The 12,639-nt window shown below is 35.3% G+C and overlaps 2 protein-coding genes across 3 annotated transcripts in view; both read right to left on the reverse strand.

Annotated features, from left to right (window-relative positions):
* The window catches only part of LOC143265637 (CUGBP Elav-like family member 5), a 461,835-nt gene that overhangs the window by 93,826 nt on the left and 355,370 nt on the right, over window positions 1-12,639 (reverse strand). The window lies entirely within an intron of this gene.
* On the reverse strand, window positions 6,566-12,511 carry LOC100882821 (major royal jelly protein 9). Its single transcript, XM_003706683.3, has 3 exons — window positions 11,981-12,511; window positions 9,221-9,627; window positions 6,566-7,977 (listed from the first exon to the last, which is right to left on the reverse strand). Exons 1-3 carry the CDS (start codon window positions 12,335-12,337, stop codon window positions 7,494-7,496), a joined length of 1,248 nt encoding a protein of 415 aa, XP_003706731.3. The 5' UTR covers window positions 12,338-12,511; the 3' UTR covers window positions 6,566-7,493.

The raw sequence follows: 12,639 nt of genomic DNA on the forward strand, positions 1-12,639 counted from the left end.
TTGTCAAAATAACAGCTTAGTGTGTAATAATACATCTGATAAGAATTAACTGTTTTTTGAAGAGAAATTAAAAATTATTTTGCACCAAAAAGCAAGGGAGTTTATTCTTATTTGTGTTATTTTATTTATTTCCATATCGAATATTGCAGAGTTTTGTTATAATAAATAAAAAAAGTGAAGGAAGTTTTTTATGACCTAAAAAACAAATCGTGGAGCGAAAACGGAAAGCAGTTGAATATTTGCCTGCTGTAATAACATTGGATAAGTGGACGGAGATCATGCAGGCCAAAGAGAAAGAAAGAAAATACAAGGATTAAGTAGGAAAAAAGATTAGCGAATGTAAAAGAAAATACAAGGATTAAACGGGGAGAAAGATTAGCGAAAGAAAATAAAAAGTCTGGAGCTGTGAAATCAGAAGGAATAAATGTAGGAAAAGCAAAATTATTCGCTGTTACGTTTAAAAGTAGTCACTGCTTTTCCACTAAAATTATTATATTATTTTTTAAGAATTAGACATTTGATATTAATTAAAAAATACAAATAATTTTAATTGTTTTTTAAGTTTTATACTAGAAATTTTGAAATAGCTAAAATGAAAGAAAATGGCTGTTCAAAGATATTTGTGGCTGAAAAATAATTGTGCAGGTTCATGTAAATTTCTTTTAATTACTGACAAAATTTATGTTAAAAAGATATTTAAAGAACAGATTAAAATTTTTTTTATTTTATTTTAAACTTTTATATTTGAAACGAGTTAAAAATGTGAGATTCTTAGATATTTGGAAGTTACGTGTATTTGAAATGTTAAATATTGATACATGAAATTATAGAGCTAAATTTAACTAAATTTATGTCATTCTGAATAAGCAAGAACACTTCCAAGATTGTAATACCATCCACTTACTGCACGTTAAGTACGTCTATAGAATAAATTTATGTAATTTCGTTCCATTACTATCATTACAAAACTGAATTCAATATGATATGGATATAGACATGTATGATTGTATAAGAGCCACTTTCTCTAACGGTGTATTACGTCAAGGTTTCATTTCGGCCAATGACCTGCGCAGACCTTATAGATCTCGAACCATTTTGCCGATCAATTACCAGAGATCTATGGCTATCACGAAGGTATCCATAAACGCTCGTGAAAGTAACAATCAAAATCTGTAGCAAAGCATAAAGAACCAATTGTGTCGAGGTTACAAACGTTCTTAACTGACAGGCCATCGTTATTGCATAAGCAAGCACGTCAATTTTTTACAATCTAATTGACTCAACCTACTGTCTGGACTTTTTTATAATGGCGGAACTGAAATACCTTAAATCACATGTACAATATGGTACACGTATTTTAACGTGAAATTAAAATACATTCACTAATTAAAATTTTGTTTTGTTTTAGTTTGGAATTGTAGTTCAAATTCAATTTAATTTTAAATTGAAGGTCAAAGCCAAGTATATTTTAATTTGATATTAAAAGTCAAGTCCAAGTATATTTTAATTGGAAATTCAAGCTCAAATCCAAGTATATTTCAAGTTAAAATTGAAGCTGAAGTCCAAGTACAATTTAGTCTAAAATTGAAGCTCAAGTGTAAGTACAATTTAATATAAAATAGAAATTCAAATCCGAGTACATTTTAATATAAAACTGAAGTACAATTTAATTTGAAATTGAAGTTAAAATTCAAGTACACTATAATTTTATACTGATGAAAATTTATAGTGAACGAATCAAATATTGCATAAATAAGTTCCAGAAAATTTTAATAAAAACTTCAGTACATTTTAAGATAATCATAATATGAGAACTACAATATTATTACATGATGAGAATCTCTCGAAAATGATGGAGATGTACTTGATCACCAAACTCCTGCAATATTATTATATGATGAGAACCCCTGGAAAATGATGGAAACATATTTGATCTCCAAACTTTCATTCAAACATTTTCGCCTAAAAAAATTATATCAAATGAAAGTGAAATCTTCATCACGTTGAAGTCCTTCCACATTCGTATCAAAACCCTTGAGAACCCCTGACAAAACCTACCTATAATTGAACTACATAAACAGTAGCAGCTAATAAATTCCCAGAACCCGAAATACAGAAGTGAATCATAAAAATTTCTGCAATATTATTATATGATCAGAACCCAATAGAAAATGATAGAAACATATTTGATCTCCGAACTTTCATTTAAACATTTTGGCCTGAATTATATCAAATGAAAATGAAATTTTTATCACGTTGAACAAGAAGTCTACTCACATTCACGCATCAAAGCAGCCCTTGAGAACCCCTAACCAAAGCTACCTATAATTAAACTACCCAAACAGTAGCAGCTAATAAACAGACCCCGAAATACGGAAGTGAACCATAAAAATCGTAATGTCCCAGCGGTATCCCATAAAAACGTTCAGAGCCTGACAGCTTTATTAGAATATTATCGCAAGGTAATACCGATGGCGTTAGCAGAATCCGGTGCAAAGTTCCCGCGAACTAATAGCGAAACTACAACCGGAATGTAACGCTTAGTTTATGGGAACCTTGCGGTGGCCTGGTTCCGAGTGCTGGGTACCTGGCTGGGCAGTATCGTCCACTTGGATCGTAACTAGCGACAGCAATAACGGCAATACGGCAACACCGGTGCAGCCGATGTCCGCGTTCCCGTGGCCGTTAGCGTCGACGTCCATGCTGGCAGACGGTGGTCCAGGTTCCGAGCAACGGGCGCATCTGCATCGAGCCGAGACAGGATAGTAAATTACACGTTGACTAGAGCTGACAACCGCAATGCGTGCCGCACACTGGCCGTGCACCGGGCTTCTGCACGAGATGCCCGTGTGTTTATGCGGCCGGTGAGTCCAGCACTGTCAGCCCGCCTAGGCCGTCCGGTGAATTATAGATGAGCTGCCTTAATAAAGACACGGGAGATGCCCGAAATTCTAGCGACGTTCCATCGCCACGAATTCCTTCGAATCGGATACCGGTCGTTCGTCCGAGGACCGTGCGAGGTCGCCCTCGGCGCAATGGCCGCCTCGGACATGCTGGAATTCGCAGGAAAAAACCCGGTAATTCCGGGCGGAAAGAAGTGTGTACGATTAATTTCCTCGATTAAACTTTAAAATTTCATTCCGGGGAAAGTACGATACGTTTAACGGCCACCGCCGCTTTTCTTCCGGCCCTTTTTTCCCTAATTGGGAAACGTTCCTTACGGACCCCACCTTGGGTAATTACCGTGATGAAAGTTTCATGCAACGAACGCGTGATCGCTCCACGGCTTCGTGTGAACCCTTCTCCTGCAATCCCGATCAAGTTTCTCCAAAAGGTATACAATCGGGCTTCTTCGTGCCGCTCGTAAAGAGCGCATCTTTTCTACCCCGGCTTGGCCTTGTACTACAAAACTCTCGCTAACTGACCGCAACGTTACGCGCCGAGGTATCAGTGCCAAACACCGGTAGTTATGTATATTAGGGGTAGTAAAACTGATGCAAATTTATTTCGAAATTCCTCGCTGCTCTCGTAAAGTCGTTTTAAAACTACCATAAAACGATTTCAGACCACGACCCGAGACTTTACCGCAACGCCTATCAATTCTTTAAGTAATTCCGCGCCCTTAGCCGGTTCGATCGTGAATCTGATCATTGACGTTACATTTTTACGCCATATTTAGAATATTTGTGGCGCCACTTAAGAAACACCATCACCGTCATTAAAAATCAACGAAATTATAGTTTCATTTATATACTTTATGAAAGCAACTGAACAAATATAATTTATGTTGGAAATAAAGGGAGTAGATAAAATAGCACTGGTCGAGCTAAATTATATTAAAAGTTATGTCACTTTTATTTCTCACATTACATGTATGGATGAAGTTGAGCATAACCTAAATTTTAAGACGATAGTTGAAGAATTTATTTCTTTTTCTTTTATCTTACAATTTAAAGATGAATTATAAATTCTGTTTATGTTTACGTTATGAGTACATGTCAACATATTTAAGTTTATAATTTCAGTTAATAACTTATGGTTCAAAACCTTATTAAAAACAGTAGAAAATAATTCCTTATATCTATATTCCATTTGGAAGTTAAAAAATTTAGAAATTAAGGAATACAATAGAAATGTCTAAAATATAGAAAAATAAAAATTCATGTACGAAGAAATTTGAGAATTTGTATACATAGAGAGTTAAGTACACGGATATTAAAAAATTTATCAAACCTGAAGGTTTAAAAATTTCCAAATACAAAGATATCGAATTTAAAAAATGTCAAAGTGTAAAAATTAAAAGATCGAACTAACTAAGTGCAAACTTGGAAGTTAACCAATTTAAAGCAGAAAAAATGTAAAGACTCAGTAGCACAAAAATTCAGAAGTTGGTTAATTGCAGACTATCAAGTATACAAACGTTTCCCATTGCACCCTATTAGCCCATTTCTGACGGCGTTCTTAACGAGATCAGCGAAGAAGTTGTTGGAAAGTTTTCACGGACCGTGTGCCCTTTCGAAAAGGCATCAATTCGAATTAGTAGGGAAAAGGTTTCCCAGCATACGTGCAGTAGGCCGATGGCGGCATCGAAGGGGAACGAAAATTTAAGGGCGGCCGTATATTATCGCGACGAAGGGGTTGTCTGAGGTTAACTGCCAGAGCTTCGTATTCGGGTGTGAGGTTCAGGGTAGTGTTGAGGGGTGCTGGAGAGGCGAGGTTGTGCCATGAATATGCCGCCATTAGTCACACGCCGAACTGCGCCGTAGAAAGAGAAGTAGGTGACACGAATTTCCCGGCATTGCGCGCCCTATTGGTATCCCAAGGGTGCCGCGGCAGTAACGCGAACAATTCCTCCTGAATGCGCATTTATCTCAACCAGCCTCCCCCTATTTCCTGGTCCACCCACGTTGCTCCGACCTTGCGCCACCCAAAAGGCTGATAAAACTTCCTGAATTCGTCGACGAGGAAAGGGCAGCGTATCGATTTTGTTTCGCTGGAAAAAAAAATGTTGCGGCTGTGTCGCGAGCGACACCTCTCTGTCTCCGGCGAACGACCTCATCGAAACATTTGGTTTCCCAGTGACGCCCCTGTCACCGGCAGACCCGGTCGTTACATCTCAAAAAGCAGCAATGAAACAGTAAACTAAATTGCTACACGCTAGCCTGTCACTCGCAGAAAGTCCCTCCACTCGTGGCTCACTCGCTGTACGGAACGTGTTTGCATAGTTACCGCACCGGCTTTTCGCGGAAAAAGTCATCGGAATCGGTAATAAGCCTCGGTTTGAACGCTATCGATGGCTTCTGTGTCGATTTAAGATTCGAGAGTCATACAACGAATCAAGTTCGATACGCTATTGATTTTATATAACTTATAAATAATAGCTACGAGGTACCGTTAAGATACTGAAGTGTTATTAGGATACTTAGGATTGCACAATAATACAAATGTGTCAATGCAGATGTAATCTCTACCGTTCAGTTGCTACATTGTTAATTTTTACACTTACAGTGTGGAACGTAAAACTGGCTTATATGTCCATTCTACTTCACATAAAGAATAAACGACGATTTCTTGTTCTGAAGAATTGGATCGATGGTTTCTTGTTCTAAAGAATGGGGTCGATCGTTTTTTGCTTTGAAGAACAAAGCCGATTCCTGTTCTCAAGGACCTGCAATGGGTACCTTAAAGACTGCTCATTTAACACAATATCGAAATGACTTCAGATCGCGTAGATTCGTTTTTTAACAGTTGATTAACAATTGTATTAATGAATATCGATGCTGTGATGTTTACTTGTAAGGTGTATGTAATTATATAATGCAAATTTGTATGATTTATATAATTATGTAATGCAAATTTGTATGATTTATATAATTATGTAATGTTTATTTGTAGGATGTATATAATTGTATAATGTTTATATGTAGGATGTATATAATTGCATAATGTTCATTTGTAGCATATATATAATTGTATAATGTTCATTTGTAGGATGTATATAATTATATAATTTTTATTTGTAAAACGTATATGATTGTATAATTTTGACTTGTAACATCTATGCAATTACACATAATAAAGTATCCAAAATGTTTTCTTATTCAAGAGTTGTAATATCTATGTAATGACACATAATAAAGTATCCAAGATGTTTTCTTATTCAGAAGTTGTGTTAAGTGGCCAATTTATGTACCTAACCTCAATATTATCGTAACGAAAACGTTCTCTCCAACCTCAAATAAAAAGTTGAATTATGGTCGTTTCTTGTTCTGAAATTAGAATAGCCTGTGAAAGGATATCGTAAAGATTGTTACTCATTCAACCATACTTTCTGAACAGCATCAGTTTCACACGTTTGTGTCATCAATTTTCATGAGTGAATGGAAGCATGTATAAATATATCTTTAACATAAGAAATTATGTAATTAAGGAAATACATTCAAATACTCAACTTTAACCTCAATATGCACTGACCTGACTTTTATTAAAATACTATAGTACTAAATATTATGTGCAAATTCAACTTATAAAGAACTTAGAGAAGGAATAAATAACCTCTTTATAATTTATCTTATAACTTTCCATATATTTATTACATTCGAATTTCGTGTAGCTTAAACCAATTTTACTGCCATTAAAATGCTCTGTGCAAATATACGAGCACCATCAGCACCACTCTCTAATTTTATAAAATAACAAATACATGTTCCAGTAATATCATATGATCTTCAGAACCGTCATGACTGTTGAAATGGACTCAAACAAAGTGGACTTAAACAAGACATAGCAAGAAAACTTAATAGACATTACAACAATAATACTATTAACACGTTGACAGTCATCCACATGTGAGTGACATTTAAGTTCCTGATCTAACACCTTAAGTTATTTATCTAACATGTGTATCGTCAAAAATTTCCTCACTTTCCTAATAGAAAATTTTCGCATTAATTACATAGATGTATAGAAAATAAATATAACAAGATATTGTGAAAATGTTTGTTTATTAAAAATTTATTAAAAATTAAAACACTAAATTTTCAATTGCTTTTAATGTGGTATTCAATGTGTTAAAACAATAATATTATTGTAATGATATAATTAAATAATGTTACAACAATACACATAACCGACATCAAACAAATGATCCCCAAGCAGAAAATCGGTGTCCAGCGACTCCAGATAAGCTGTCCGACCACATGCCGCTGCGCTAAAAGCTTCATTTGCATTTAATCGACCCCGTCGTTTAAGAAGAATAACATGATACTTCACGTGTAACGAGAAACAACATTTATGGTAAGGCTTAGAAACGTGTATTAATTCATTAGAAACGATGCGAATGTTAACGTGGCAGACATAAATTACTCTTATTCGCTACTTGAGCAGAGGGCAGAATCACCATACGGCGCCATGTGTATTTTTACCGCTCACGTTAGTATACGAAGGAGGAACTGTTGAGGTAAATTTGATTGGTATAACGTAATTTATCTGATTCATATCCGGTGCCAGAAGGTGGTATCCGGCGTTTTGTATCTTAGGCCGGAAGGCTCGCAATTTGTCCCTCTGATAATATCATCAACCTTCCCTCTGATTAAACGGAAGTTTGTCTCGCTGGGTTTCAGGGTTTTATTTATCGTCTTCTGTAGCCTGTTTGTGTTGAACCACAATTCTTCCTCACCGTAGCTGTTTGCGATTACTTTGATGCCACTCACGTACTGCAGCGTCTCCTCGTCTTGGGCAATTATCACGACGTTCTCCGGTGTAAATGGCTTCTCGATGTTCCAACAGGCGATCGCCGTTAATTGGACTAATTGAAAAAATATTACGCCTCTTCGTGACGTTGCTTGAACGCCCGCCTGGCTTGCCCGCTTGTAATTCGACTCGTACACTTTCGGCTCCGCGTGTTTGCTTTGCTTTAAAGAGTACGTGTCCGTAAACTTTTCGCGATAACTGGCCAACGAGTTGAAGTATAGGTATCTGAAAATCATGAGTAGCGTGACTAAATTATTTAAATATCGTTACCGATCGCTGCTATCGTTTCAAAATGTCACGACCATGGATTAACATTTATGCTGACAGTCGCCTGTTTCGGGTGATTCATTGTTCATCGAAAATCACGGGCCGTTAAATCTTTTCTTTGGGTTCGTGATTTACGGTTTTAATTTTATTGGAATTCAAGTTTTTACTCTGGTACTAGTTTATTTATCGACAAATGATTATTACTAGGCATTCGGGGGTTTTCTAAAGAAGATAATTACAGGACATCGTAATTTTCAGATTTGACTTATAGACGTTTTTGAATTTAGCTTAATAGAAATAAGAATTTTTTAGGAGTTGAAAATTTAAAAATTAGAGATTTTATCATTCTTATACTTTTAAAATTACAGATGTTTTACCAAATTACCAAAGTTTCGAATTCCCAAAACCGCAAATTCCTAAATTACCAAAATTCTTCAAATTCCCCAAATTCCCCAAATTCCCCAAATTCCCAAAATTCCTCAGATCCCCGAAATCTCCAAAGTTCCCCAAATTCCTCGAATTCCCTAAATTCCCCAAATACCCCAAATACCCCAAATCCTCCGAATCCCCCAAATCTCCCAAATTCTCTAAATTTCCCAGAATCCTCATATTCCCTAAATTCCCCAAATCCCTCAGATCTCTGAAATTCTTCAAATTCTCCAAATTCCCAAAATCCCCCAAATTTCCAAAATTCTCTAAATTCCTCAAATTCCCTAGAATCCCCAAACTCCCCAGATTCCCAAAATCGTCAAAATTCCCCATATTCCTCAAATTCTCCAAATTCCTCAAATTCCTCAACTTCCCCAAATTTCTAAAATTTCCTAAATTCTCTAAATTCCCCAAATTCCATAGAATCCGCAAATTCCCCAGATCCCCGAAATCCTCAAAAATCCCTAAATTCCTCAAATTTCTTAAATTCCCCAAATCCCACAAATCCACCGAATCCCCCAAATTCCCCAAGTTCTCCGAATTCTCTAAATTCCATAAATTCCTAAACTCCCAAATCCCCAAACCCCCAAATTCCCAAAAATTCCACCTGACAAAATTTCTGAATTTCCAATCTTTCAACTTTGTCTTCACAATCCCACAAAATCTACACCAACCAGTAAAACTCCTTTCCCCACATTCGCCAAGAGTGTCGACCATACATCACCCGAAAACAAGAATAAAAAAGAATAAAAATTTGAAATAGAAATAATACCTTTCCTCGAAAAATCCAATCGGCGACAATGACATGCCAAGAGTGCCATCGGTCAAATCGAACCATTCGCCAGCGATCGTGATGTTCATGGCATCGTCATCCGGGCCGAAAGCATTGCCAGGTGTGTTGTTTACCCGCCACGAATAATCGTGATACAAGTCATAAATCAGTAGCCCATTTTGATCAACATCAGCGACGTATAGATAAGTATCAAGACACGTTTTTCCGACATCGACGATCGGCGTAACAAATGCTGCCTTCCCGTGCAGCGTTTGATCATCCGGCACCACGTATTTATGGATCAACCGGTCGGTCGCTAGATTGAAGATCAATATTTTCGTCGGACAAACAGCATTTGAGCTGATGCGACCAGTATCCACCACCCACAAACGATCGCACTCGTCTATCTGGACAGTCGATTTTTCTTTTACTTTTTTTTTACCCACTTAGCGTGATCGTACGTTATTTTTATTTTTAACGTCGATCATCGAACGAGTCGATGATTGACGTTCGATTGAATTCGTTTGATCGAAAAATGGGGTGATGGGAGAGCCTGATGTGAATAATGTCGTTTATTGTATTTTTTAGGTTTGGATTTTGAGGAGTGTGATTGGTTTTGCGAAAATGGTGGTGGAGGGGATGATGTTCCTTGTTGGTTTCTGGATGGTGAAAGAGATGTGAACATCTTGTTTGGGAATCTCTGGAGATTTTTATTTGTACAATAGATTAGTCCTGGGAATTTGATTGACTTGACATTTAACACTCTGGGAAATATAAGAATATGAAAAAATTGAAAAATATGGAAAATTGTGGATATTGAGAAAATTGTAAAAAATAAAAAGACTAAGAAAATGAAGAAAAGTAAAAAAATTAAGAAAATTGAGAAAATTGACAACATTGACAAAATGGAAAAAGTTGTGAAAATGGAGAAAATTGTGAAAATTGTGAAAATTGTGAAAATGGTGAAAATTGTGAAAATTGTGAAAATTGTGAAAATTGTGAAAATTGTGAAAATTTAGAAAATTGAGAACTTGAGATAATTAAGAATTTGAAAATTTTAAAATATATATAAAATAATAAATCATAAAATTTTAATTAATCGTCAGAATAGCATAACTGTCATCTATTAAAATTACGTAGAAAAACGACATTATTTATAAATTGATACAATATCATTACTTCATGAAATTAATTATGAAAATAAATAGAATATTCGCACGGTTCATAATTTTTGTTATAATATACTGGACTATGATATATAATAATTAGCACCGCAACCGTCATACATATTCATAAAAAGAAAATTAGTCGCACTGCAATATAAAATTTATTCATGAAGATTTAAATCGATTTCTTCAAAAATTCAATTATTTTAAAAATATACGTTTCATTTAAATTTCTGTGAAATTTATTTTTATACTATGTAGAAAAGTATATACAGTGTTTTAAAATTGTACAACATGTTTATCATCGAGGTCATCGGTAGTTCAATCTGATTTAATAAATGAGATAACTATCAAATTTGTAGTATTTTTTATAACACATTAATGACTCAACTTAGGGAGCGTAAAATTTATTCCGTGTTCCGAATAATTGTAATTATAACGTGCTGTAATATATATCTAACATCATTCTCACTGTGATAATTAATTTAATAAGCCACGTGATAATCAGAACTAAATGAAATGTAATATTATTCGTCTAAATTAAAATTAACATATAGTAGACGTGTATTTTGCAATGGACCTAATAACTTCATTCTCATGGGAATTAAAACGCAAGATATTTTTTCGCAACTTCATACTTTCAAACAAATAATTATTATTTATGACTGACTCATTTATTATAACGTCTGATCACGCTAATGCAAAATTAAATAATATATTAAATTCTCTGATAATACATTTTCTGTTCTGCGGAATTATTTACTGGATTTTAATAAATCTTTATTTTAAAATAACAAATATTTCTTGAATATTCAACTATCACATTTTTTGTTTTACAGAATTATTTAATAAATTTGAAATATCAATTTTAAAACTATGAGTATAATTTTATATAACACTTTTAAAATAACATAAATATAATTTTAACATTGAATCATATTTAAATTAACTACATTTTATTAGATAATATTTCTAGTAATTATCAATTGTAAAGCTTTAAAGTAAAATACACGAAAAGACTATAGAATTTTTTTGTTAACCAGATACACAAGACTAGAAGATTAACAGCTCAAATTTGATAATTTCTAATCAACATGTCAAACATTCATTAAACAACCCCAAACTATTTAAAAAGACACTATTTAACCTTCTCTCTGTGTACAATATTGTGAACTCACGTCTCTTCAATACTTTTAATTAATTCTTACTTTCATGCCAAGTTTTCTAAAAATTCAAAAAATTCCTCAAACACTGCCTGTTTTAAATTTTGTCCTAAAAATGAATCCAAGGGGTGCAGTTACACCCTTGTATACATTAAACGTTATACTGTATCCAATCAAAGTGACTGCTATTTATTGACAAAACTACATTTCAACTACTCAATCAAACAGAATCAAATATACAGTTTTTTCAATTAATACCAAAAATTTATCCTGGCAATAAACTGTACTTACCCCTCACCGGAGTCACCTAACACCACCATATTGCAACAAACTAATCGTTTATCCTTAAACCCGCATGAGGGTGAAAATACTCGTACACAGAGAGAAGGTTAAACCGTGATAAAAAATTTGACACTCGTCACGATATTTACCGCCAATCTGTACACAGAGATAATGCTGTCACAACTGTACGGCGTGAACCAGGACCAGTCCGGGTACGGTACAAGCAATGGGCCCCCATATCCCATAGAAGGAGTGACCAGAGACAATGAAATTGGTACTCCCTCCAACCACTGAGGACTAGTGACGAATACACGACCGTATCTATCGATATCCACATCCTGTGTGAACGCGTTACCCAACGTAAAATTCTTCCCTGTCAACTGAACATTCGGCCAGATCCAGTCCAGATATTTCCACTGAAAAACGACCTGAAGCTCCCCAGCCCTGACACATTGCAAGGATCCGAGGATCAAAATGAAACCCAACAGCCGCACCATTTGTACCATCACGAATACACAAGAAAATAGTATTTCCGTCGCGGCGACGGCAAAGAGTTAGGGTCTCCAGGAAATTCACTGACTATAGCTTCGATCTGGTTCGCGATCCGAAGTAAACTGCTTTACAAGGCGGTGCAGGATTCTTGACAGTGGCATTACTACCACCGAGACCAACCACTTTCCCTGCCCGAACGGCTCGAAAGTGTGGATCACCTTGAACTGGATATTTACGCGAAGGCCCGGTATGGTTTTGCGATTTGCCGCCACCATCGATAAAAATTTCCGGCTCTTTACTGCGTACAACTTTAACT

The sequence above is a fragment of the Megachile rotundata genome, chromosome 13 (assembly GCF_050947335.1).
Source record: "Megachile rotundata isolate GNS110a chromosome 13, iyMegRotu1, whole genome shotgun sequence".
NCBI classification, from domain to species: domain Eukaryota; kingdom Metazoa; phylum Arthropoda; class Insecta; order Hymenoptera; family Megachilidae; genus Megachile; species Megachile rotundata.

Coding starts and splice junctions, on each gene's coding strand:
- LOC100882821 (XM_003706683.3), bottom strand. CDS start 12,337: ATGGTACAAATGGTGCGGCTGTTGGGTTTCATTTTGATCCTCGGATCC. Junction 9,628..11,980: donor TCTCTGTGTACAGATTGGCG/GTAAATATCGTG, acceptor TCGACTGTCCAG/ATAGACGAGTGCGATCGTTT. Junction 7,978..9,220: donor ATTGGATTTTTCGAGGAAAG/GTATTATTTCTA, acceptor CATGATTTTCAG/ATACCTATACTTCAACTCGT.